The sequence below is a fragment of the Carcharodon carcharias genome, chromosome 2, assembly GCF_017639515.1.
Source record: "Carcharodon carcharias isolate sCarCar2 chromosome 2, sCarCar2.pri, whole genome shotgun sequence".
Taxonomy (NCBI): domain Eukaryota; kingdom Metazoa; phylum Chordata; class Chondrichthyes; order Lamniformes; family Lamnidae; genus Carcharodon; species Carcharodon carcharias.
In genome coordinates this window covers 126,595,868-126,623,391 of record NC_054468.1, presented here as the reverse complement: position 1 = coordinate 126,623,391, position 27,524 = coordinate 126,595,868, and the positions used below count along the sequence as shown (strand labels likewise).

At 46.1% G+C, this 27,524-nt stretch overlaps 2 protein-coding genes across 4 annotated transcripts in view; one reads left to right on the top strand and one right to left on the bottom strand.

Annotated features, from left to right (window-relative positions):
* urb2 (URB2 ribosome biogenesis homolog) overlaps positions 1-10,741 on the bottom strand; it is a 73,171-nt gene extending 62,430 nt beyond the window's left edge. The window contains exons 1-4 of one of the 2 annotated variants that reach the window (XM_041182733.1): positions 10,657-10,741; positions 7,274-7,402; positions 6,082-6,258; positions 805-4,141 (exon numbers count right to left, since the gene is read on the bottom strand). In XM_041182733.1, the coding sequence (XP_041038667.1) occupies positions 805-4,141; positions 6,082-6,258; positions 7,274-7,399 (3,640 nt within the window). In that variant the 5' untranslated portion in view covers positions 7,400-7,402; positions 10,657-10,741. The other variant, XM_041182734.1, reaches the window with a different exon arrangement.
* Positions 10,742-10,804: 63 nt separating this feature from the next.
* Positions 10,805-27,524, top strand: part of taf5l (TAF5-like RNA polymerase II, p300/CBP-associated factor (PCAF)-associated factor) — a 30,194-nt gene continuing 13,474 nt past the window's right edge. The window contains exons 1-3 of one of the 2 annotated variants that reach the window (XM_041183031.1): positions 10,805-10,960; positions 12,834-12,978; positions 25,669-25,773. In XM_041183031.1, the coding sequence (XP_041038965.1) occupies positions 12,837-12,978; positions 25,669-25,773 (247 nt within the window). In that variant the 5' untranslated portion in view covers positions 10,805-10,960; positions 12,834-12,836. The remainder of the gene's footprint in view (positions 10,961-12,833; positions 12,979-25,668; positions 25,774-27,524) is intronic. The other variant, XM_041183032.1, reaches the window with a different exon arrangement.

The window sequence follows — 27,524 nt, the reverse complement described above, 5'->3', positions numbered from 1 at the left end:
CTCTCCCTGGCAACTGTCTGAGGCTGAAACAGTCTGTTTGCAACCTTAGTGCCATATTTGACTCTGAGGTGCGTACTTGCGCCATTACTAAGACCACCTATTTCCACCTCAGTAACATTGGCCAACTCCACAATAGCCTCAGCTCATCTGCAGCCGAAACCTTCGTCTGTGCCTTCATTCCATCTGGGAATGGCTATTCCAACACACTCCTGGTTGGCCTCTCAGTCTCTCTTTGTAAATTTGTAAATCTCTGCTGCCCATGTGCTGACTCGCACCAAGTCTCATGTTCACCCATCGCCCCCTGTGCACGCTGACCTACACTGGCTCCCAGTTAACAAGCACCTCGTTTTTTTAATTCTTATCCTTGTTTTCAACCCCTCCATGGCCCTGCCCCTTCCTATCTCTGTAACATCCAGCACTACAGCCCTCCGAGTTCTCAGCATTCCCCCAATTCTGGCATTTTGAGCATCCCTGATTTCCATCAACTCCGCCATTGGTGACTGTGCCTTCAGTTGTCACAGTCCTAAACTCTGGAATTTCCTCGCTAAACCTCTCCACCTCTCTTTCTTCCCTTAAGACACACCTTAAAACCCACCTCTTCAACGAAGCTTTTGGTCATCTGCCCTAATTATCTCTATGTGGCTCGATGTCAAATTTTGTTCAATGGGGTTCCTATGAGGCTCCTTGGGTCATTGTATTATGTTAAAGGTGCTATATAAATACAAGTTGCTGCCGTCATCATCATTTATATTTGCATCATCATTTTATATTCGCTTTGAATAAGCAAACATTCGAGTTATTTACCTGCGAGCAGGGCCTTTACAGCGCTGAGTATGGAGATGATGCCAGTCTTGGTGTCACAATCAGAGCAAAGCTCTGAAGCTGAGCAGAACGCCTGTAAAAATTCAAGTTGTATTCGGAGTAATTCCAGGTCATCAGTGGGAGAGGTGAGTTGGTGAAGAACCTGAAAACACGTCCTCTGGTACAAGTCACTGTGCTGCAGCCCCTGGACATCTTGGCTCCCTCCCTCACTGACCACGTCGTCCTCCTTCCCTCTCAGACACTGCTCTGCTTCCAGAAGGGCAGCGACACAGGGCACGGTGAGGGTTCGGTCTAATCGTCCGCCCCTGTCGAAATGGGAGTGGAGAACGGGAGCCAACAGCCCAGTGAGTTGGGCGAGAAGGGAATGCAGAGTGCTGCTTGTGTGTCTGGCCTTCTCATATCGCTGCAGAGTGTTCACGATGACCCGACTCAATGTCGACAGGGTAACAATGAGCAGCTGCTCGGCCACCGGTTTCCACTTGCCTTTTACCTTGGAAGACAACCAGGCGTTCGAGAGGAAAACAACAAATTGCTCCAAGTTCAGGCGCATGCTTTGCTTCCTTTCAACTATGGTCTGGATGAAATTAGTCAGAAACCTCTGAACGCTGCCAAGAAATTCTGGCCAGGCCGGACACCCTACACAGCTGGACAACTCGCTGCTCACTGGAAACAAAGGAGCTGTCACCGTCACCAGGATATCTCCGGCGTGCGCCAGTTTAAAGACCACGTTCGCTTTGGTGCCCGTCTGCAGGATGGTGAGGAGGAAGTAGCACTTGCTCAACGCCTGCAGACACTTGGAGGCGTTGGTCTTCTCTGAGCCGGGTTTGAGGGTAGACACCAGGGACACTAGGAAAAGAAAGCAATGGAGGTGATCGGTGCATGACAGGCTGTCCAGCCTCAATGCAGACAGAATGTCCAAAGATCGCAGCAGGCGATCCAACTGCTGCTCAGAAAGGGCAAGAAATGCGGGCCTATTTACAGACAGTGCATTGTGGGCAACAAGAAGTGAGCTCCCTTGAGGCAGCACAGGGTGAGAGACCAGCGACTCTGAAGTGCTGCTCTGCTGGTTGCCGCTGCCCTGGCTGGCATCATCCCTGTCTCCCAGCTGTTCTAGTATATGGGTGGGCACACTGAGCTCCGGGACAGATACCTGACCCCTCACCCTCTCCATCAGCACAAGTAAAATCGCTCGGTGCAGGGGCTGCATTTCTGGAAGAAGAGTGCTGTTGAGCAAACTCTCACACATTGTTGGAATAGAAAGCGAATTTCCTGGGTCTCGGCCCGCCTCCCGAGTCTCCCTCAATAACAAATTCCTCATCACCACATCCGCTACATAGGTGAGCTCTTCCTTAGGGAGATAGGGAACCAGGAGGACGAGGTTTGATGTGACCAGATGCCAATGTGCGACAGCGTACGTTTCATCGTTTATTGTGCCGGCTTCTCCATCCCATCCTTGGGCCTCTGCTGCGTTTTTAACAGCAGTTTTTCCGGACTGCACGATGAACAGGGCGGCCGATCTCAGCAGCGCCTCCTCCATTTCCGTCCGCACCCCAGGCTGAAGCATGATCTTTTTCATCTCCTGGACTGCCAGCAGCTGGAGGAAGTGGCTGCTCTGTCCCGAGGCCTCCACCATCAGCCTCCTGTCACCCCATCCCACCTGAGGAAGAGGACAATGAAGATTCCACTCCTCCCCGTCAATCTTGCCCGCTTCACCGCCAGGCGAGATGTATTTGCCACAGTTCAACTTCAACATGTGATCAACTTCCACCCAGGTATAGCTGAGAATCAGCCCTGAGCTCATGGCTCTCTCGGCCCATAAGGAAGAGTCATGGCAATCAGGGCTCCTGGCTGTGCGGAAGAGTGGCATCACCACCACCCGCGCCATCTTATCCATTAGAAGCTGCGTGCGCAGAACTATTGGCGCCGGTGTTTTGCTATCGAGACTCTTCATGTTGAAAAGAACCGAGTTCAGTAGGGTACTCATTGAGAGAACTTTCAATGCCATGTCCGAGTTCCCAGCTAGTTCCGGCATCAAACATTCCTGGCTCTTCAAGATTAGGTCCCAGATATCCAGGACTTGACTGGCTGGTACTTCCAATAGACATTCACAAAGCTGCTTGGTAAGGCCAAAGGATAGGATGGGTTGCCTCAGCTCGTCAGCAGCCGGACGAGAAACAACAGCCAACACTTCCTTAAACAACCTCGGCAACTGCCGTAGTTTGGTATAAATCTCAAGCAGTGTGCTGAGCAGTGCTTCCTGCGCTCTTTTGACCCGCGAATCATTGACATCGGCATCAATCCATGCCAACGACACCAAGTCATCTAGGTTCGGCTCCACAATCAAATGGTTCAATAGGATCAACGTCTTCAGGCACCTAAACCAGGTCGGTGTTGCTGGGAGGGGGTAAGTTAGCAACATCTCCGCCACTCTGCTGTAGAAGGTGAACTGCACGCCCCCACACCGGATTTTATCCACTGCAATGTTGTAAATGTTGCGGCTCAAGATCGAATTCAGTAGCTGGTCGAGAGCTAGTAGCCCAGGATTCCAGTCTGCCGATTCCCCAGCCTCGTCGCCCTTCAGCTTTTGGAATCCCAGGGAGTCAAAGAATCTGGTGAAGATATGGAAACCAAGCAGGTGATTCTCATCCCTGCAGTAGGACTCGAGACACAGTCTGAAAAGCAGTGGGACCGACCCCGCCACAATGGCGGGGTGCAGGTCTGGGCCGAAGAAGTCAGCGTCGGCTAACCTTAAGAGCACCATTTCGACAGGTGCTGCCAAGGCCTTAGAAAAGCCCATCTTCTGCTGCTGCAATCCGTCACTTTGCAGAAGCTCCTCCCTGTAATAGTTCAAGAAGTCAGCGTGGAAGAGGCCGCTATGAAGGGCCGCCTGGATTTGATTGCATATCTCTTTGCTGAGGTGCTGTCGCACGGTGGCCTCGTCCTCACTCATCCAGCACCTAGAGGACAGCAGGTGCCTCAGGAGGAGAAAGGGCTGAAGGAGAGGGCCGCAGACCTGCAGGAATACCCGGGACTGGTTGTGCTGCTGCCGTTGAATGACGAGGTACTGTTCGAAGGTCAGCAGGAGGACATCAAAGAGCTGCGTGGTGCTCAAGGCTTCCTGTGATTTCAACCTGCTGCAGAGCAGTATGGAAAGTTTACAGAGAAGATCCACCAGCAGCTCCCACTTGCTGGTATAGATGATGGACAAAGCAGGAGAGGTGAGAATGCCTTGACAGCAGCTCAGCACCGTGGTTACGCTCACTGTGCAGTCATTCAGCGGCACTTTCCCGGAATGTTCCCAGATCCTGTCATTTATAATCTGAAATGAAAATTTTAAAAGAGGCATTGGCAATATTTCTCACACAGATTTAGACATTTCGTATTAAATACCGAGGGAGTATTTCACAAATTACAAGTTTATAAACATGTTTAGGATACATCAAAGTTACAGCACAGAAACAGAACACTTGGCCCAACTGGTCTACATTGAGAGTTTTTACACTCAACACATGCCTTCTCCTTCCCTACTTCATTTCACTCAATTAACATATCCTCTGCTCTTCTTCCTCATGTGTTTATCAAGCTTCAGCTTAAACACGCCACGCTATTTGCCTCAACTACATCCTCTGGTAGCAAGTTCCAATCTTTGGGAAAAGATGTTTCTCTTGGATTCTCTGGGTTTATTAGTGTCTGCCTTATAGTTATAGCCGCTAATTTTGGACTCCACCACAAACCCTTCATAAGTTTAAAGAGCAATAACAGACAATAGTCAATGCAATGCTTAAGTTAGAAGGATTGAGGCAGCCAGAAGTAATTTTGTGAAGATGAAGGTTGTGTTAACAAGAAAACTCAAGCTTGTAACAATGAAAAAAAACTCATAAGATGCTATGTTCTTTCCACTTCCCTGTCTGCCTTGGAAGCCTGGACAATAAGTAAAGATCTGTGGAAGAGAATAGAGGCCTTTGAGATGTGGGTGCTAAGACGTGTGCTAAAATTTCTATACACAGTCCATAAAACAAGCTCGAAATTGCCAGAGCAAAAAGAACTCTAAAAAGTGGCATCAGAAAAGAAAATGTCAGTATTTCAGCCCTTTGATCAGAGATGAAAAGCTACACAAATCCCTTCTAGAAGGCAACGTGGAGGGCAGCAGAAAGAGGGGTCGACCGAGGCATAGTTGGATATCACAAGGTGGTTACAGACGAGCTACACTGGATGTGTTAAGATGGCGCAAGACAGGCGAGTGTGACATACTATGACAGCAGACCTCCTGGTGGGAGTGGCTACACACTCAGCAGCAGCAGGTCACCCCATGGCCACCTTTTTTCCAGTCTGTTCAGTCTCATGACAGTTAAAAAGTACTTTCTCAGTCGGCGGTGTTTGTATCCGTTAAATGTGCGCCACATTAAGTCAAACATTTTGCTAATGTTACTTGTTTTTTGAACCCACTGCAGTCCTGCAGAGGCCATGCATGATCAGGAAATGTGAGGTGCTGATGGAGATTATCAGAAAAACACCCTGCTTTTCCTGCCAGATCTACAGGACTTGCTTTGAGGCATCGCAACAGGAGGAGGCCATTCAGCCCCTTTAGCTTTAAGATGTTTAAACAAAATTACTTAAGCCAGATGCTGTGATGGGCTAGGCACTGATCTTTGTTCCCTTGGCTCAGTGGTTAACTCTTAACATTGAGCTAGGAGGCTGTGGGTTCAAGTCCCACCACAGAGACTGCCGCACATAATCTAGGCCTTCACTCCAGTGCAGTACTGAGAGAATGCTGCATTATTGGAGGTGCCATATTTCAGATGGGACATTAAATTGAGACTCCATCTGCCCTGTCAACTGGATGTAGATGATCCTATGGCAATATTTCGAAAAGAGTCAGGGAAGTTTTCCCCAGTGTCCTGGTCAATATTTATCCCCCAACTAACACCACTAAAACAGATTATATGGTCATTATCACATTGCTGTTTGTGAGAGTTTACTGTGCACAAATTGACTGCTGTATTTTCTACATTACAAGAGTGACTATAAAAGTACTTTGGTAGCTGTAAAGCACTTTGGGATGTCCTGAAGTTGTAGAAGGCGCTACACAAATATAAGTTCTTTCTTGTATGTCTTTCTAGCATGATAGTCACCAATTAGTCCACTTCTGTCTAAACTGAAAGAGCTGGGCTAAATTGAGATGGTTATTAATAACAACTGATGATTCTGTCACTGTGACCTATACACTGTGACCTATACAGGTACTTTGAGTCATTTCACCTGTGCAATCGTGGCGCGAATAGTGATGATCTTCCCTTTCTCGAGCAGCTTCTGCAGCTTTACGCTATGAAGAATATCATCCAGGTAGATCCACAGTCCCTCCACAATCTCATCTTCCAACAGTAGCTTTTTGCTGTAATATCCAGTCAATGCGTGACTCACCCAATCCACTAATACCTTTGTATTGGAGAGAAAAGGAGTGGATTACAATATTAAAAACTCCTACCACTGCACCAAAGTCATTTCCATTTAGATGAGTCAGAGAATATATTAAAAATGACGGGGCGAAGTTGCATCTGAGATACAAGATTTTTTAACAAATTGAAGATAGGTTTTTATGGCACTTTTATTGCCTTTTCTTACCTTCTTAGCTCTGGGGGAAGAGACCTGAATAGATACTCAGCCGACAAAAGGACATTTTTTTTCTTTATTCCTTTATGGGATGTGTCAGTGGCAAGGCCAACATTTGTTGCCCCTCCCTAATTGCCCTTGAACTGAGTGATTTGCTCAGCCATTTCAGAGGGCAGTTAAGAGTCAACCACATTGCTGTGGTTGTAGTCACATGTAGGCCAGACCAGGTAAGGATGGCAAATTTCCTTCCCCGAAGGACATTAGTGAACTGGATGGGTTTTCACAACAATCAATGGTAATTGCCATGGTCACCATTACTGAACTAGCTTTATATTCCAGCTTTATTAATTTAGATTATTAATTGAATTTAATTTCCACCAGCTGCCACAGTGGGATTTGAACCCATATCCCCAGAGCATTAGCCTGGATCTATGGATTACTGGTCCAGTGACTTTACCACTACCCCACCATCTCCCCACTATGCCCCCATCATGCCACTAATAGATTGCAGCTCAATCTGACCAAAAGGTAAGGCTGGGTCTGAATTCATATTTATGACCAGTAACCCAACAATTGACCAAGCAGCACTTACACTCACTTACGGTTGAGAGATTTTATTTTCAAAAGTGCCTAACAATGTTAAAATATTTTTCTTATCAGCAAACAAGCAAGAAAAGATCATTTGGCCCTCTCTTATATCACAGGATTCACAACTGGGGAGACCACTGCATTGTGGTGATGTCACTCAACTAGTAATCCAGAGGCCCAGGGATTTGAAAACAAGGATGGGAATTTTAAAACCAAATTAAAAAGGAGATGAGAAGGTTTACAGACTACACACCTGTTCCTTGTTTGGGAGAAAACACTGGTGTGAAATCCAAGCAAATCGAGCCAACTTCAGTTTGTCTCCCCATGGGGTCTTTGCACTTTTTATTTTTTGGTGAATCCCAGAATAAATCGCAGCCATGATCTGAAATCAACAGAACAACATTTAGAGTTAACATAGAGAGAGCTGCCCAGAAACTTGGTGGTGACTCTCTATGTCTCGATGTGAACTATTGCATCAGTATCCACTTTGCCAATGGTTAGCATTCTTGCCTAAGTCAGAAATTTGTGGATTCAAGCCCCACCCCAAGACATGAGCACAAAATCAAGGCTGACAGTCCTGAGGGGGTGCTGCATCTTCTCAAGGCACCTCTTTAAGGACGATTAGAGATGGGCAATAAATGCTGGCCTTACCAGTGATGCTCAGAATCCAAGGACGAATAAAGTAGAAATTGTCAAAGGTGCCATCTTTCAGATGAGATGTTAAACATGCCCAATTTGCTCTTTTAGGTGAAAGATCCCACATAACTATTTGAAGAACAAGATTTCTCCCTGGTCTTCTGGCCATTATTTATTTTTGCATAGTGTCTCAAACTAAAATATGTAGTTACATTCAATATCCCACATCCCTTTATAGTTAGATACAGTGTTCTGTACCTCGATGTAGTTACATAGTGTCCTATATACAAAGTTAGGTGAACCCAAACCGCTACAAATTTAGATATAGTGTCCCATAATCCTATATAGTCACATGGTGCCCATATACCTACATATAATTAGTGTTCCACATCATCGTATAGTTACATAATATCCCATACAGTTAAATAGTTTTCCATGCCCATGTATGCTGTTACATAGCGTCCCACATTACTATATAGTTACATAGTATCCCAGGCTCTATATAGCTACAATGTCCCATATCTCTGTTTACATAGTTTTGGGCTCCCTCACAAGTGGAAACATCTTCTCTTCAAAATCTTTCCTAATTTTAAAGACTTCAATCCAGTCACCGCTCAGCCTTCTCTTTTCCAAAGAAAGAGTTCCAGTCTATTCAGTCTCATGAAAGTTAAAAAAAGTACTTTCTAATTTGTGGTATTTGAATCTAGTAAATTTTCACTACATTAAGCCTGACATTTTGCTAACATTACTTGCTTTTTGAACCTACTGTCGTCCTGCTAACCCCTGTACCTGCCCAGTGCAGTCAGGAACTGTGAGGTGCCTACAGGCATTTACCTGTTTACCAGGAGCTCTACCTATTTTTCTCACCGGATCACACAGGACTCACTTTGAGACACAGGAACAGGAGGAGGCCATTCAGACCCTCGAGTGACCAGATCCCCATACATTTAGTAACAGTGTCCCTCATCCCTCTATGTAACAATAGTGTCCAATAATAAAAAAGAACATAAGAAATAGATATAGGAGTAGACCATTCGGCCCCTTGAGCCTGCTCCGCCATTCAATAAGATCATGGCTGATCTGCTTGTGTTTCAATTTCCAAATTGCCATTTACCCCCGATAACTTTTGATTTCCTTGCCTAACAAGAATCTATGTACCGGTGCCTTAAAAATATTCAATGACCCTGCCTCCACCACCTTCTGAGGTAGAGAGTTTCAAAGTCGCACAACCCTCTGAAAGAAAAAATTTCTAATCTCTGTCCTAAAATCATGACCCCTAATTTTAAAACAGTGCCCCCTAGTTCTGGACTCATCCACAAGAGGAAACATCCTTTCGATGTCCACCTTGTCAAGGCCATTCAGGATCTTGTACACTTCAATCAAATCACAACTCACTCTTCTAAACTCCAGTGGAAAGAAGCCTAGTCTGTCCAACCTTTCCTCATAAGACAACCCATTCATTCCAGGTATCAATCTAGTAAACCTCCTTTGAACCGCCTCCAGTACATTTACATCCTTCTTTAAATAAGGAGACCGAAACTGTACACAATATCTGAGGTGCGGTCTCACCAATGCCCTGTATAACTGAAGCATAACATGCTTCCTTTTATGTTCAATTCATCTCATAATAAAGGACAGCATTCCATTAGCCTTCTTAATTACTTGCTGGACCTGCATACTAACTTTTTGTGACTCATGTACCAGAACATCGAGATCCCTCTGCACCTCAGAATTATGCAGCTGTTCTCCATTTAAGTAATACTCTGCTTTATTGTTCTTCCTGTCAAAGTGAACAACTTCACATTTTCCCATATGAAACTCCATTTTCCAGACCTTTCCCACTCACTCAACCTATCCATATCCATCTGCAACCTCCTCATGTCCTCTTCACAACATACTTTCCTACCTATCTTTGTGTCATCTGCAAATTTAGCTACCATGTCTTCACTCCTCTCATCTAAGTCATTGATGTAAACTGTAAAAAGTTGAAGCCCCAGTACAGATCCCTGTGGGACTCCACTCATCATATCCTGCCAATCAGAAAAAGACCCATTTATGCATACTTTCTGCCAGCCAGCCAATCTTCTATCCTTGCTAATATGTTACCCACTGCACCATGCGCTTTTATCTTCTGTAATAATCATCATCAAATGCCTTCTGGAAAGTACAGTGTATCTACAGGCTCCCCTTTATCCACTGCGCATGTTGTTCCTTCAAAAAAACTCCAATAAATTGGTTAAACATGATTTTCCTTTCACAAAACCATGCTGACTCTTTCCTATTACCTTGAGCTCTTCTCAATGCCCAGCTATAACCTCCTTAATGATCAATTCTAATAACTTCCCCACAACTGACGTCAAGCTAACTGGTGTATAGTTTCTTGTTTTCTGCCTCCCTCCCTTCTTGAATAGAGGGGTTATATTTACTACTTTCCAATCTGATGGAACCTTTCCAGAAATTAGCGAATTTTGGAAAATTAACACCAGTGCATCAGCCACCTCTTTTAAGATCCTAGGATGTAGTCCAAGGGCACCCCGGAGGCTTGCCAGCCTGCAACTTCATCAATTTGCTCAGTACCGTTTCCCTAGTGATTTCAATTTCACCAAGTTCCTCTCTCCCATTCACCTCCTGATTTGCAGCTATTACTGGAAGGTTTTTTGTATCCTTTATAGTGAACACGGAAGCAAAATATGTGTTCATTTCATCCACCATTTCCTTATTATCTACTATGAACTCCCCACTGTCACTCTCTAGAGGACCAACACTCACTTTACTTACTCTTTTCCTTTTTAAATAATGTAGAAACTCTTGCTATCCGTTTTTGGTTACAATGTCTCAGACCCCTCTATGTGGCTTATCAGTGTCCAATACTCTATATATAATTACACAGTGTATCAGACCTCCATACGTCCCAGACGTATAAGTTATACAGAGTTCCCCAAACCTCTCTTTACATTTACAGTTACACAGGATCCCAGACCTCTATATATAGTTACATACAGGCTCCCAGGTTCCTATCCAGTTACAGACAGATTCTCCTCCTGCTCTCCAGCTTCAGTCTCCACTACACCACGTGGTTTCTCCAGTGCCAGCATCATGTGACCCCTGACCCGCCTCACCCTTCACCTCTCACCCCTCACCCCTCACCCAGCCAATCAACATGAAGCCGAGCGGAGGCGCCAAAGCGGCGGAGAGGCCTCGAGTCCGGGCCTGAACCCGAACCCGAACCCGAACCCGAGTCCGGGGGCCGCTCCCCGGATTGTCGACTTCCCTTTCTGCGGTGTTAGCGAGCGGCCGTCATGCAGTAAGTTCCCCGGCCCGAGGGAGGAGAAGGAGGAGACGGTTCGGCCGGGCCGAGGCTTCCGGCCTACAGGACCCCGGGCCGGCCGCAGCTTCAAATCAACCTGGGTAACTCCCATCCCCCCAACCAACCTGTGGAGTACCCACCGCCCCATCACCATCCCCCACCCCAACCCGGGTAACTCACCCCCAGCCCCAGCCCCCCAACCCGGGTAACCCACTCAGCCCCATCCACCCCAACCCGGGTACCACCCCCTCCCCCGAGCCCCATCCACCACAACCCAGGGTAAACCTCCCCAGCCCCACCCCTCCCAACCCGAGTAATCCCGCCCAACCCGGGTAACCCCCCAGCCCCATTCACCCCAACCTGGGTACCACCTCCCCCGAGTCCCACCCACCCCAACTGAGGTAACCCAGACCACCCAGCCGCACCCACCCCAACCCGGGTAACCGCAACCCGGGTAACCCCCCCAGCCCCACCCACCCCAACCCGGGTAACCACCTCCCAGCCTCACCCACCCCAACCTGGGTAACCCCCCCCAGCCCCACCTACCCCAACCTGCGTAACCCCCCCAGCCCCACCCAACCTGGGTAACCCCCCCCAAGACCCATGCACCCAACCTGGGTAACCCACCCCAACCCGGGTAAACCCCCGCCCCCCAGCCTCACCCACCCCATCTGGGGTAACCCCCAGCCCCACCCACTCTAACACGGGTAACCCCCAGCCCCACCCACCCCAACCCGGGTAACCCCCCAGCCCCACCCACCCCAACCCGGGTAACCCCCCAGCCCCACCCACCCCAACCCGGGTAACCCCCCAGCCCCACCCACCCCAACCCGGGTAACCCCCCAGCTCCACTCCCCCCCCAACCTGGGTAACCCCCATCCCCCCAACCAACCTGGGGAGAACCCGATGCTCCACCACCATCCCCCACCCCCACCAACCAACCTGGGTAAACCGCAGCCCCATCCACCCAAGCTGGGTAACCCCCCCCCTCCAGCCCCATCCACCTAACCTGGGTGGGTAACCCCCTCCCCCCCCTAGCCCCATCCACCCAACCTGGGTAACCCCCATCCCCCCAACCAACATGGGGAGAACCCACTGCTCCACCACCATCCCCCACCAACCAACCTGGGTAATCCACCCAACCTGGGTAAACCACTAACAGTGTCTCCCCCCCCCCCCCCCCCCCCCCGGTAAGCCCCAACTCTCTCCCCACCCCATTCAACCTGGGTAACCCCCAATTCCCCCCCGCCACACCATCTCTATCTTGCGCTCCCTCTCTATCGTGCTCTCTTGCTCTCTCTCCCTCCACCTGGGTAACCCCCACACTCTCCCCCTCTCTCCCCAAAACTGTACCCCCATGTGTAATCCCTACCCCCAACCCAACCTGGGAAACCCTCCCCCCTCTTCCGAAACCCTCCCTCTCCCATCCCAAACCCCTGTAACCCTTGGACCCCCACCCCAACCCAGGTAAACCCCACTCCCAACCTGGGAGCTCCCCTGCCTGGCCACCTGGGTACCCACCCCCAAACACAGGTAATTAACGGACCCCCATCCTGTGTTTTGGCTGGTGTGAACAGGGTGCAATAGAGCTTTATTGCTTCAGCTAAATTTGGCATTGAATTGTTAAACCTGATGTCTGCCATGTCCGTTTAAGCCTGAGTGAGTGGTGCTGAGGGCCTTACCAAAGTGAACGGTCACAGTGAGAGAGAGCGAGTAATAGTTTCAGCGGGGACTAGGGCATCAAATGAAAAGATGAGGCTGCAGTTTAGCCAATCAGTAGCTGCAGAAATATTATTGATAACACAGTCGCCTAGAGAGTATGACTGTGGTATACTGTCCTTTGTATTGATCTTGTGTTTTTCACAATTAGACCATGAAGCGAGTACGCACAGAACAGATACAGGCTGCAGTGGCTCACTACCTCCGAAGAAGACAATATGTAGACTCCGATGGAGCCCTGAAGCAAGGACCCAAATTTTCTCAGACTGCAGAGGAAATGGCAACTAACTTAACAGGTACATCAAAGACCAATTTGAGCAACGATGTGGATCATTCCACCTTATTTTGTGGACTAGGTATCAGCGTTAAGCCAGGCAGAGTAAAGCTTCTTGCTGATACGTTGATGGGGTGATATGAAGTAAATAGAATGGGGAAAGGCCTGTGTGGAGCATAGACTGATTGGGTGAGCCAAATGACCTGTTTCTGTGCGGTAAACTCCATGTCACATTCTTTTCCTTTGCTGTGAACCTTAACCACCACCACCCCCCCCCCCCCCCCCCCCCCCCCCGCCCGCCCACCCGCCCACCCCAGTTTACTTCTCACGATTGTAATAGTGTGGCATTCCAATTCCTGCACTAGCCACCTGCATGTCTGCATTCAATAATAATTTCCTTTAATATACTAAAGCATCCCTAGACAATTGAAAGGGGGTATGGGCATGGAGGAGTAAAAGAGTTAATGGCACAACTGTGCAGTGGAAGTCATTTAAGCTACGGCTAAGTAAGCAAGTCTGCCTGCACGTTTACTGAAGCATAGTAAATTGCACATAGCTTCCTGCTGTGAACTCGCATCTCTGGCTGGTAAAAGTAGGGAAAATCCCAAGATATTCTATAAGTATATCAATGGGAAGAGGATAACCAGGGAAAAAGTAGGGCCCATTAGGGACCAAGGGGGCAGTCTATAGGTGGAACCAGAGGACATCGGTAGAGTGGTGAACGAATACTTCACATCCGTCTTCACCCAAGAGAATGAGAATGAAGCTATGGAACTCGGGGAGAGGGAATGCGAGGCTCTTGAGCAAATTGATATAGGGAGTGACAAGGTATTGGAGGTGTTGGCAGGCTTAAAAGTGGACAAATCTCCAGGTCCAGATGATTTGTGTCCCATACTGCTGAGGGAGGCAAAGGAGGAGATCACCGGGGCTTTGACCCAAATTTTGAATTCCAATCTGGCCATGGGGGAAGTGTGAGAGGATTGGAGAACAACTAATGTGGTTCTGCTATTCAAGAAGGGATAAGCCAGGGAACTACAGACCAGTGAGTCTCATGTCAGTGGTAGGGAAACTATTGGAGAGAATCTATCTGCACTTGGAGAGGGAAGGTTTGATCAGGGATAGTCAGCATGGCTTTGTCAGAGGGAGGTCATGCTTAACAAATTTGATTGAATTTTTTGAGGAGGTGACCAGGGGTGTAGATGAGGGTAGTGCAGTTGATGTAGTTTATATGGATTTCAGCAAAGCCTTTGACAAGGTCCCACATGGGAGACTTATAAAGTAGGCAAATGCACATGGGATACAGGGTAATTTGATAAGGTGAATTCAAAATTGGTTTAATTGTAGGAGACAGAGGGTGATGACAGAAGGCTGCTTTAGTGACTGGAAGCCTATGTCCAGTGGCGTACCACAGGGATCTGTGCTGGGTCCCCTATTATTTGTCATTTATATAAACAACATAGATGACTATGTGGATGTAGGATTAGTAAGTTTGCGGATGACACAAAGATTGGCCGGGTGGTTATCAGCGAGGTTGAGCGTCTTGGGCTACAGGAAGATATAGACGGGATTGTCAAATGGGCGGATAAGTGGAATTTAACCCTAAAAACTGTGAGGTGATACACTTTGGAAGGTGTAATTTGACAAGGAAGTATTCAATGAACAGCATGACACTAGGAAGTTCTGAGGAACAAAGGGACCTTGGCATATGTGCCCATAGATCTCTGAAGGTGGAGGGGCATGTTAGTGGGGTGGTGAAAAAGGCATATGGGACACTTGCCTTTATCAATTGAGGCATAGATTACAAAAGTATGAAGGTCATGTTGGAGTTGTATAGAACCTTGGTGAGGTTGCAGCTGGAGTACATTATAGGAAGGATGTGATTGCACTGGAGGGGTTGCAGAGGAGATTCACCAGGATGTTGCCTGGGATGAAACATTTAAGTTATGAAGAGAGGTTGGATAGACTTGGGTTATTTTTGTTGGAGCAGAGAAGACTGAGGGGCGACCTGATCGAGGTGTACAAGATTGAGGGGCGTGGACAGGGTGGATAAGGAGCAGCTGTTCCTCTTAGTTGAAGGGTCAGTCACAAGGGGACACAAGTTCAAGGTGAGAGGCAGGAGGTTTAGGGGGAATGTGAGGAAAAACTTTTTTACCCAGAGGGTGGTGACAGTCTGGAATGCACTGCCTGGGAGGGTGGTGGAGGCGGTTGCCTCACATACTTTTAAAAAGTACCTGAATGAGCACTTGGCACGTCATAACATTCAAGGCTATGGGCCAAGTGCTGGTAAATGGGATTAGGTAGGTAGGTCATGTGTTTCTCACGTGTCGGTGCAGACTCGATGGGCGTCTTCCGCATTGTGAGATTCTGAGCTGGGTTAAGACTTATTTTTCAGACAGAGAGAGAGATATTGACTTTCAACCCATCGGTCTGAAGTGAAATCCCAGTGGCTGAATTGAGGGTTAAAAAGTCATTCAGGCAAGTTATAACACTTGAGTAAGAAGGCCTAGAACATAGCTTTCACCTTGCTCTTCCACTGAATTTTAAAGGGTTCTCTAAATTGAGCTGTTGTAGCATGCAGCAGTCAACGATGACTAATTGCAGCCTGGTAAATCAGCCTATGAAACCCAGGTGGTTGCTATTTGTTATCATTAGAGAATTGGCGGAATTATCCTAAATTGTAATCTCCTTTTTCTTTTGATTTATTCTCTGCATATGGTGGCATTTATGGTCTGTCTCTTGAACAAAGTGGTGGTGGGCCAACTTCTTGAACCACTGCAGTTCATCTGATGAAGGTACTGCCACAATACTATTGGGTAGGGAGTTCTGCAGTGACAGTAAAGGAATAGCGAGATATGTCCAAATGTCCGCATTCTCTTGCTGTCCTTGCTCTTTGTGATTTTGGGATTTGCTGTCAAAGAAGCCTCAACAAATTTCTGCAGTGCATCCTGCAGATAGTATGCACTGCAGTTCTAAGTGAGAATCACTGTTAGAGAATTGTTAGATATATTCTAAATTGTAATCTGTTGATATTGGCAATCTGAGGGTTTCGCAAATGAATGAGATCATGAATTAAAACTCCTTAGTAACCCATGTGGTTGAACAGTTAGGGTACCCTGCTTTTATTGAATTGAGGGGACGGGTGTGGGGTAACTGAGGCTCAGCACACATGGGATCTGGCTGTTACATCAGCTGTGTGGGAGAGCCACTGAGATTCAGAACTAGTAACAAAACGGATAGACTACTGCCACAATTCTGAAATTTGGAAATACAGCACAGTGTACAGTAAAGCACTGACGGGCTGGCTGTCCATGTTGATAGCATTCACTATTCTAGGTTGCTAATGTGTCAGCCTTTCATATAGAATCTTCAAAATATGATAACCAATCTCTCCTAATTCACATACAACCGCACTTTTAAAATCCCAATTATCCAGCCTTTAGCCCTCCCTTCACCAAGACATTTTTGCAGCTACTGACTTGCTCAATCCTCATTTCATTAAAGCCATTACACATACTCACCCTGGTATACTTAACTCCCTTTGGTCCAGGGGATGCAGGCTTGAACAGAGATGGCAGCCAACTGATTTAGCCGCTGACTGCCAGATCTGTTTGGGCTGCATAAAGCATTGGGGCCTTGCCCTTGCCTGCCCAAAATGTTCACTGTATTAGGATCATCCTGGAATGCCAAGGTAAGCCCAGGCTTCTTTTCTGTACTGCAAACCATCATCTTAACCCCCTACCCTCGCTCCAGCAACAAAAGGTGCTAGACATTTGTGAACTCCTTTGCCACTAGCATTGAGCCCATTTGATCCGCTGCTTCTCCCATTTCCCTCCCTTCCCCCTCATCGCTGGGCCAAACCTCCTCTAAGATTCACCCCTGCCCCAGCCCTGGACTTGCATTTTTCTCTTCCATTGCCCTTCAAATTCATCTTGGTCATGAGACCCACTTGTTGCTCCCTCAACCTTATTTTCACTCCCTTTATTCCCATTAGACTGCTGACCACCCAATTTGTCTTTCAGTTTCCAGTTTTTATTTCTCTTCCTTTTATGGGAAGTGGGTGTTGTTGGCAAGACCAGCATTTGTTGCTCATTCTTAATTGCCCTTGAACTGAGTGGCTTGCTAGGCCATTTCAGAGGACAGTTAAGAGTCAACTACATTGCTGTTGGTCTGGAGTCACATGTAGGCCAGGCCAAATAAGGATGGCAAATTTCCTTCCCTAAAGGATATTAGTGAACCAGATGGGGTTTTTTTTACACAACAAATGATGATTGCTATCATAGTCACCATCCTGAGAATAGCTTTATAATTCTAGATTTATTGTTGAATTTAACTTCCACCAGCTCTTGTGGTGGGATTTGAATCAGTGTCCTCAGTGCATTAACCTGGCCCTCTGCATTACTAGTCCAGTGATATTACCATGACACCACCATCTCCCCCCCGCCCCTGCGCTGATATTGTTAATTGTTCTCCATCCTTCAGTTCTTTCCCCATCTCCCTTAAATCTACCATCACCCCATCCCACAAATAAACCTGACTCCTCTGTCCATGCAAACCATTGCCTCATTTCCAAAGTCCAATTTCTGTCCAATGTCTTGAGCAGATCTTTCTCAGAACTACTTTTGAATTTCGGTTTACACTCCTACCATAATACTGGAAAGGCTCTATTCAAAATCACAAATTATATCTTAAGTGGGGTGACAAAGGTAAACTATCTCTTCTTGCCCTTTTTGACCTGTCTGTGGCTTTTGACCACACCATTCTCCTCCACTGCCATCCAGCTGCTGAGACTGCACTCACCTGCTCCCATTCTTACCCACCCAGTCTAAGCCAGCGAATTAACTGCAGTGACTTCTCTTTCCCCCTCCCACGTCGTTACCTCTGGTGTCGTATTACAGTTGAATAAAGGCAACTACAGAGGCATGAGGGAGGATCTGGCCAGAATTGACTGGGAGATGAGCCTAGCAGGAAAGACAGTGGAACAGCAATAGCAGGAGTTTCTGGGAGAAATTTGGGAGACACAGCAAAAATTCATCCTTAGGAAGAAGAAACATATTAAAGGGAGGACAAGGCAACAATGGCTGACAAGGGAAGTCCGGGACAGCATGAAAGCTGAAGAGGAAGCATACAATGTGGCGAAGAGCAGTGGGAAACCAGGGGATTGGGAAGCCTACAAAGACCAACAGAGGACAACTAAAAAAGAAATAGGGAGAAGATTAAATGTGAGGGTAAACCAGCCAGTAATATAAAAGAAGATTGCAAGAGTTTTTTTAGATATATAAAGGGTAAGAGAGAGGCAAAAGTGGACATTGGGCCACTGGAAAATGACGCTGGAGAAGTAGTAGTGGGGAACAAAGAAATGGCGGAGGAACTGAATAGGTACTTTTGCGTCAATCTTCACAGTGGAAGACATGAGTAACATCCCCAAAGTTCAAGAGAGTCGGGGGGCAGGGGTGAGTATGGTGGCCATTACCAAGGAGAAGGTGCTAGGAAAACTGAAAGGTCTGAAGGTGGATAAATCACCTGGACCAGATGGATTACACCCCAGAGTTCTGAAGGAGATAGCTGAAGAGATAGTGGAGGCATTAGTGGTGATCTTTCAGGAATCACTGGAATCAGGGAGGATCCCAGAGGACTGGAAAATCGCTAATGTAACCCCCCTGTTTAAGAAGGGAGTGAGGCAAAAGACGGGAAATTACAGGCCGATTAACCTGACCTCGGTCGTTGGGAAGATTTTAGAGTCCATTATTAAGGATGAGATTTCAGAATAGTTGGAAAGGCATGGTAAAATAGGGCAAAGTCAGAATGGCTTCATCAAGGGGAGGTCATGCCTGACAAATCTGTTAGAATTCTTTGAGGAGGTAACGAGTAGGTTAGACAAAGGAGAGCCAATGGATGTTATCTATTTGGACTTCCAGAAGGCCTTTGACAAGGTGCCGCACAGGAGGCTGCTCAGAAAGATAAGAGCCCATGGTGTTAGAGGCAAGGTACTAGCATGGATAGAAGATTGGCTGTTTGGCAGGAGGCAGAGAGTGGGGATATGGGGGTCCTTCTCAGGGTGGTAGCTGGTGACTAGTGAAATTCCGTAGGGGTCAGTGTTGGGACACAACTTTTCACTTTATACATTAATGATCTAGATGAAGGAACTGAGGGCATCCTGGCTAAGTTTGCGGATGATACAAAGATAGATGGAGAGACAGGTAGTATTGAGGAGGCGGGGAGGCTGCAGAAGGATTTGGACAGGTTAGGAGAATGGGCAAAGAAGTGGCAGATGAAATACAACGTGGGGAAGTGTGAGGTCATGCACTTTTGTAGGAAGAATAGAGACATAGACTATTTTCTAAATGGGGAGAGAATTCAGAAATCTGGAGTGCAAAGGGACTTGGGAGTCCTAGTCCAGGATTCTCTTAAGGTTAACTTGCAGGTTGAGCCGGTAGTTAGGAAGGCAAATGCAATGTTGGCATTTATTTTGAGAGGACTAGAATATAAAAGCAGGGATGTGCTGCTGAGGCTTTATATGGCTCTGGTCAGACCACATTTAGAATATTGTGAGCAATTTTGGGCTCCGTATCTCAGGAAGGATGTTCTGGCCCTGGAGAGAGTCCAGAGAAGGTTCACGAGAATGATCCCAGGAATGAAAGGCTTAACATATGAGGAAAGTTTGAGGACTCTAGGTTTATACTCGATGGAGTTTAGAAGGATGAGGGGGGATCTGATTGAAACGTACAGAATACCGAAAGGCCTGGACAAAGTGGACGTGAGGAAGATGTTTCCATTAGTAGAAGAGACCAGGATCCGAGAGCACAGTCTCAGAGTAAAGGGAAGACCTTTTAGAACGGAGATGAGGAGAAACTTCTTTAGCCAGAGAGTGGTGAATCTATGGAATTCATTGCCACAGAAGGCTGTGGAGGCCAGGTCATTGAGTGTATTTAAGACTGAGATAGATAGGTTCTTGATTGGTAAGGGCTTGAGAAACTTATCAGCCATGATTGAATGGCGGAGCAGACTTGATGGGCCGAATGGCCTAATTTCTGCTCCTATGTCTTATGGTCTTCTGGTCCCCCAAGAATCAATCGATCCTATGTCACCTCCTATTTCTGATCTACAAACTGCCCTTTAGCAATGTCATCTGAAAGCACAGCATCAGTTTCCACATGAAGAAAAGAGTTGACGTTTCGAGTCCTCATGACCCTTCGACAGAACTTGAGTTCGAGTCCAAGAAAGAGTTGAAATATAAGCTGGTTTAAGGTGTGTGTGTGGGGGGGCGGAGAGAGAGAGAGAGAGGTGGGGGGGGGGTATGGTTGTAGGGACAAACAAGTAGTGATAGAAGCAGATCATCAAAAGATGTCAACAACAATAGTACAATAGAACACATAGGTGTTAAAGTTAAAGTTGGTAATATTATCTAAACGAATGTGCTAATTAAGAATGGATGGTAGGGCACTCAAGGTATAGCTCTAGTGGGGGTGGGGAGAGCATAAAAGATGTAAAAAATAAATAAATAAATATTTTTTTTTTCTTTTTCTCCTTTTATAATGGAAATAGGTGGGAAAAGGAAAATCTATATAATTTATTGGAGAAGAAAAAGGAAGCGGGAAACAGAAAGGGGGTGGGGTGGGGGAGGGAGCTCACGACCTAAAGTTGTTGAATTCAATATTCAGTCCGGATGGCTGTAAAGTGCCTAGTCGGAAGATGAGGTGTTGTTCCTCCAGTTTGCGTTGGGCTTCACTCTGGGGATCTCCCTCCCACAGCTTCCAACCTGATAGTCGCCCAACCTCGGACGGCCCGCTTCTATCTCCTACCCAAAATCCACAAACAGAACTGCCCCGATAGACCGATCGTCTCAGCTTGCTCCTGCCCCACAGAACTCATTTCCCGTTATCTTGACTCCCTTCTCTCTCCCCTTGTCCAGTCCCTTCCCACCTACATCCGTGATTCCTCTGACACCTTACGTCACATCAACAATTTCCAGTTCCCTGGCCCCAACCGCTTCCTCTTCACCATGGACGTCCAATCCCTCTACACCTCCATCCCCCACCAGGATGGTCTGAGGGCCCTTAGCTTCTTCCTCGAACAGAGGCCCGAACAATCCCCATCCACCACTACTCTCCTCCGTCTGGCTGAACCTGTTCTCACGTTGAACAATTTCTCCTTCAACTCCTCTCACTTCCTCCAAATAAAAGGTGTGGCTATGGGTACCAGCATGGGCCCCAGCTATGCCTGTCTCTTTATGGGGTATGTGGAACATTCCTTGTTCCAGTCCTACTCCGGCCCCCTTCCACAACTCTTTCTCTGGTACATCGATGATTACTTCGATGCCGCTTCATGCTCTCGTCGGGACTTGGAAAAATTTATTAATTTTGCTTCCGATCTCCACCCCTCCATCATTTTCACGTGGTCCATCTCTGACACTTCCCTTCCCTTCCTTGACCTCTCTGTCTCAATCTCTGGTGATAGACTGTCCACCAATATCCATTACAAACCCACCGACTCCCACAGCTATCTCGACTACAGCTCCTCACACCCCGCTTCCTGTAAGGACTCCATCCCATTCTCTAAGTTCCTTCACCTCCGTTGCATCTGTTCCGATGATGCTACCTTCAAAAACAGTTCCTCTGACATGTCCTCCTTCTTCCTTAACCAAGGTTTTCCACCCACGGTCGTTGACAGGGCCCTCAACCGTGTCCGGCCCATCTCCCGCGCATCCGCCCTCACGCCTTCTCCTCCCTCCCAGAAACATGATAGGGTCCCCCTTGTCCTCACTTATCACCCGACCAGCCTCCGCATTCAAAGGATCATCCTCCGCCATTTCCGCCAACTCCAGCATGATGCCACCACCAAACACATCTTCCCCCCCCCCCCCCCCCCCCCCCCCCCCCCCCCATCGGCATTCCGTAGGGATCGCTCCCTCCGGGACACCCTGGTCCACTCCTCCATCACCCCCTACTCCTCAACCCCCTCCTATGGCACCACCCCATGCCCACGCAAAAGATGCAATACCTGCCCCTTCACTTCCTCTCTCCTCACCGTCCAAGGACCCAAACACTCCTTTCAAGTGAAGCAGCATTTCACTTGCATTTCCCCCAACTTAGTCTACTGCATTCGTTGCTCCCAATGTGGTCTCCTCTACATTGGAGAGACCAAACGTAAACTGGGTGACCGCTTTGCAGAACACCTGCGGTCTGTCCGCAAGAATGACCCAAACCTCCCTGTCGCTTGCCATTTTAACACTCCACCCTGCTCTCTTGCCCACATGTCTGTCCTTGGCTTGCTGCATTGTTCCAGTGAAGCCCAACACAAACTGGAGGAACAACACCTCATCTTCCGACTAGGCACTTTACAGCCTTCCGGACTGAATATTGAATTCAACAACTTTAGGTCGTGAGCTCCCTCCCCCACCCCACCCCCTTTCTGTTTTCCCCCTTCCTTTTTTTTTCCAATAAATTATATAGATTTTCCTTTTCCCACCTATTTCCATTATAAAAAGAGAAAAAGGAAAAAAAAACTTTATTTTTTTTTACATCTTTTATGCTCTCCCCACCCCCACTAGAGCTATACCTTGAGTGCCCTACCATCCATTCTTAATTAGCACATTCGTTTAGATAATATCACCAACTTTAACTTTAACACCTATGAGTTCTTTTGTTTTATTGTTGTTGACATCTTTTGATGATCTGCTTCTATCACTGCTTGTTTGTCCCTACAACCACACCCCCACTCCACCTCTCTCTCTCTCTCTCTCTCTCTCCGCCCCCCACACACACACCTTAAACCAGCTTATATTTCAACTCTTTCCTGGACTCGAACTCAAGTTCTGTCGAAGGGTCATGAGGACTCGAAAAGTCAACTCTTTTCTTCTCTGCCGATGCTGCCAGACCTGCTGAGTTTTTCCAGGTAGTTCTGTTTTTGTTGTTGTTGTGGATTTCCAGCATCCGCAGTTTTTTTTTGTTTTTATCAGTTTCCACATGTACACTGATGACACCTACCTTCACTTCAGCACCACCGTGTTCAGGCCCTCCACTGTCTCCAAATTGTCAGACTACTTGTCTGGTAGCTAGTATTGGACGATCAGCAATTGCCCCTCGACTAAATATTGGTAAGACCAAAGTCATTGTCATCAGACCCCCCTCCCCAGTAAACTCTATTCACCAGCTACTGACTCTGTTCTTCTCCCTGGCAACTGTTTGAGACAAAACCAGTCTGTTTGCAACCTTGGTGTCACATTTGACCCAAGGGCAAGCTTCTGACCACATTTCTGCTCCAATTACTAAGACCCCTTGTTTCCATCTCCACTCCATCTCAGCTCATCTGCTGCTGAAACCCTCATTCGTGCCTTTGTTATCCATAGCCATGACTATTCCAATGCACTCCTGGCTGGCTTCGCATGTTCTACCTTCCATAACTTGAAGTTATCTAAAGCTCTGCTGTCTGTTTCCGAACTCGCACCATATCCCGTTTGCCCATTAGCTTGTGCTCATTAACCTCTGCTGACTTCTAGCTAAGCAAGGCCTCGATTTTAAAATTTTCATCCTTTTTTTCAGATCCCTCTGTGGCTTCGCCATTCCCTATCTACAATCTCCTCCAGCTCTGCAATCTCTGCACTTGTCCAGTTCTGGCCTCTTCAGCACCCTGATTTTAATATCTCCACTTTTGACAGCCATGTCTTCAGCTGCTCAGACTTTGAGCTCTGAAATTCCCCTCCAAAATCTCCCTGACTCTCTTCTTCCCTTTCCCTCTTTTAGACCGTCCTCAAAAATCTGCATACTTGACTAAGGATTTGGCCATCTGCCGTAATACATATCCTTATTTGGCTTGATGTTGAATCATGTGTGTTAGCTCTCATCTGAAGTGTCTTGGGTCATTTTACTACGTTAACGGTGCTGTATAAATACAAGTTGTTATATTTATAATTAGCTCATTTCTTTTGCATTGAGCCCATCATTGACAACATGTATGAAAAGAGATGGGAGCCGGTTTTATGGTGCTTTTGTAAAAATGTTACAAAATTAAAAACTAAGTCCAAGTTAGGAATGTCACAAACAAGTTTTATGCAGATGTTTGCTCGGATTCTGGGAGACCAACGTCTGTGTGGTGACTTCTTGTGGTTCCAATAAATTGCAATCCCCTTAGCAGTAGAATGGTGGGCACGTAAAATCACTTATTCTTCAGAATTGGGACTAAGCAGCTGTGTAAAAGCAGCTATAGTAAGTGTTAGTTCACAAAGGCATTGTGGCTAAAAATAAAATACGTGGGATGAAGAGTTTTTGAAATGTTAATTAACTTGTGATATACAGCTCAGGGTAATTATTGCCACCAGTATTTGTAATTGGACGGTTGCAATTCCCAGGGGAATGAATGTGAGAACTACTTTTTTAAAATGCTGAAACTGATGCAATTTTTTTTAAGGTACGATTTATATTTGAAATTGGGTTGCTTTGAGGAGGCCTGTATGATTTTAAAATAATCTATAGTCCTGAAGTAATTGAGCAGATGAATTGAAGTAATACCAAGAAATGCAAGATATATATATTGCAAAGTGGGTGATACTTTGGATATTGTAATTATCTGTGCATAACTCGCACTATTGGAAACTGAGGAAATAGGCTCAACCCATTGGGCTTCATAAGCAAGCATACATTGTTGACAAAGATTTTAATAGAATTGAATGATATAATCTTAAGTACAAGTACATGTGGCATTTGTGATGTAGGTTGCATGTGTCTGTTGGATCTGGTTTGAATCTACCCCATTCTCATGGAATGGAAGTCTCTTTCCCACCCGTACCTATTTACCATGTTAATGAGCAGAAGTCACAGTAAAATGTACACAAAAGATAGCAAAAAAGATTTTGGGGTATTTGACCAATTGTGTATGTTGCTACATTCTATGGACTCCAGCAGTATATGATAGCCCAGTGATTACGGTACTGGACTAGCAACCCAGAAGTCACGAGTCCAAATTGGATCACGGCAAATTAATTGTTAATTTGGTAATTTGTTAAATTACTGCAGAAAATGACCATGTTTGACTGATGTTCTTCAGGAAAGTGACCCTGCCACCTCCATCTGGTCTGTTAACTTACATATGACCCAGTCTCTCTCAGTGTGGTTGAATCTTAATGGTGCAATTGTGGGTGGGTAATAAATACAACCTTGCAGTTGTCTCCCATATTCCAGGAACAAGTGATTATGGCACTGGATCAACAACCCAGAGGATGAGGGTTCATATTGTATTATGGCATTTCACATGTTCCTAGGACAAGTGGAATGTTGGACCATGGCAAGTAAAATGGCAGGTTGTTTGAGTATGTCCAAGGAACATCCAGCTGCTTCCAGTAATGTACTGTATGTTTTTAGTTTTGGCAGCTGGGCACACCAAGAGGTGTGTGCAGCCTTTGTATGTGTTCAGTTATGCCTGGTTCTTCAACTTTGTGTCCAGAACCATACCTGAGGCCAGTGTTGGCAGGGAGGGGAGTGATGGTGGGGAGAGGGGTAGGGATTAGCAAAAATCCATACAAATAATACAATGCTGTCTCAACTTTCTGCACCTGTTTTTCTGAGGCACTTTCTGCCAGGTCCCTGGTGAAACTTCCATTTCTGCAGGACTTTCCTCAACCCAACTACCAGCTTACACTACAGACTGTGGCATGTATGACTTTTCTGCAAGTGTCAGGTCTTTGATGCTGATCGCATTAATTTTGTATTTTCAAAAACAGTTCAGGCAGAGTCTGGTTCTCCCAATGTGGTGTCTGCAGCTCCCTGTCAAGCTGATCCTAATCAATATGAAATACAGTTTGCAAGGTTGAAAATCTTCCTTTTCGGTAAGTTCAGATAGAAGCAGCTTGTGTTTAATAGTAAAAATGTTCATGTAAAGTTGTCCTTGCACTGAGTTTGTGTGTCTTGCTCTCTGCTTGATACTCTTCCTGAAATCGGTAGATCGCATTAGAAAGCTACAATTTGTGTGTCGTTCAAATTTTTACCAAAAAAAACAGTATTATTTGAAATTTATCCTCTTTTCAAAATTAGTTAAATAGCTACTGAGCTCGGACAATCAAAAGAAAGATATTCTACCAGTACAGCTGACTTAGTGGCATTGTTAAACCTCATAACCCAAGTTCAGAACACAGACACAGGTTTGGGAGGTATGGTAGCATAGTGACATGTTACAGGATTAGTAATCCAGAGGCCTGGATGATTCGGAGGCATGAGTTCAAATCCCTCCACTACAGTTGGAAAATTCAATTAATTAAATAACTCTGGCATAAGAAGCTAGTATCACTTATGGTGAACGTAAAAGTATTAGTTTGTCGTAAAAGCCCACCTGGTTCACTAATATCCTTTAGGGAAGGAAATCTCCCGTCCTTGCCTGGTGGGTCTATACATTACTTTGGGTGCATAGCAATGTGGTCAACTGTTGTGGTTTCCTCCAAAATGGTCTAGCAAACCACCTACTGTATTCAACGAGACTGCTCACCCCCACCTTTTCAAGGGTAATTAGGGATTAGCATTGAATATTGGCCTTGCCCAGTGGCACCTACATTCCATAATGAATGTTTAAGAACGGGCATTAGTGACTAAGGTGCAGGTCCTGTAATTTGTAGAAAGATTTGTCTCCCATTTAGTTAATTGAGGGTCTTAGTTGAACAAAGTTTTATAGTAAGTGTGCTCAGTACTACTTCCTCCTTAAATTAACACTTTGCCTTTTGAGAAGTTATTTGGGAGGAAAAAAAATCTCTTCTATTGATATTGAAGCAGTTCTCACAGGTGCCTTGGAAGTGAGAAATACAGTCACCTTTTAAATTACTGAACTAACCCACTGTCAGATACTTGTTCAGTATGAGTCTACTTTTTTCTGAAACTTGTCTTGCTATTCAGAGCGGAGGGGGTATGATGTAGATGAAAATGGGGAAAAAAATAGCAGTGTGTGAGATGGTGTATTGTATACTCTAACACTACAGGGAAATGTAGCATCAAATACAATGAGACTTTCAGAAGATTTAAATAATCTTCTCACTTGTAAAGAATGTTAATTATATGTGTGGCATATGGAGAGTAAATTGGTCCATTCTCAAGAGCTAATAGGCACTTTTAGCTTTTAATTGTTGATTTGAGTCCCAGGAAAGCAGATCTTGCAGTTCACTTCACTCATTTCATTGAATGCAGAAAATGGTATTAGTTCAATCAATTCAGTTCCCACAGGTAAAAGTTATTGAAGAGAATGACAAAGATATTGGGACTTCTGTTGGAAGCACATGTCACTGCTTATTCTAGGTTTCCACCTGCCATTTTAATAAATACTGTTAGCCGGAATGACAGTCAAGACAGCGTGGCATTTTCCGTCACTTTAGAAATACCAGGAGGGTGCCAACCAGTGTTTCCGCTAAGCTGTGCGCGACCATGCAGGCCTTGTTCCTGATTAAATACAATGCATGCAGATCCGCTCAAATAAATTTAAAGGTACTGCACGTTGAGAAAATAACATTTTACAAGGAATATTGGTGCTGAGTATTCCTGGTGCTTGCCTTAATGGAGCTAGGGCTCACCTTTTACCCACCCAGTTGACTCGTGTGAT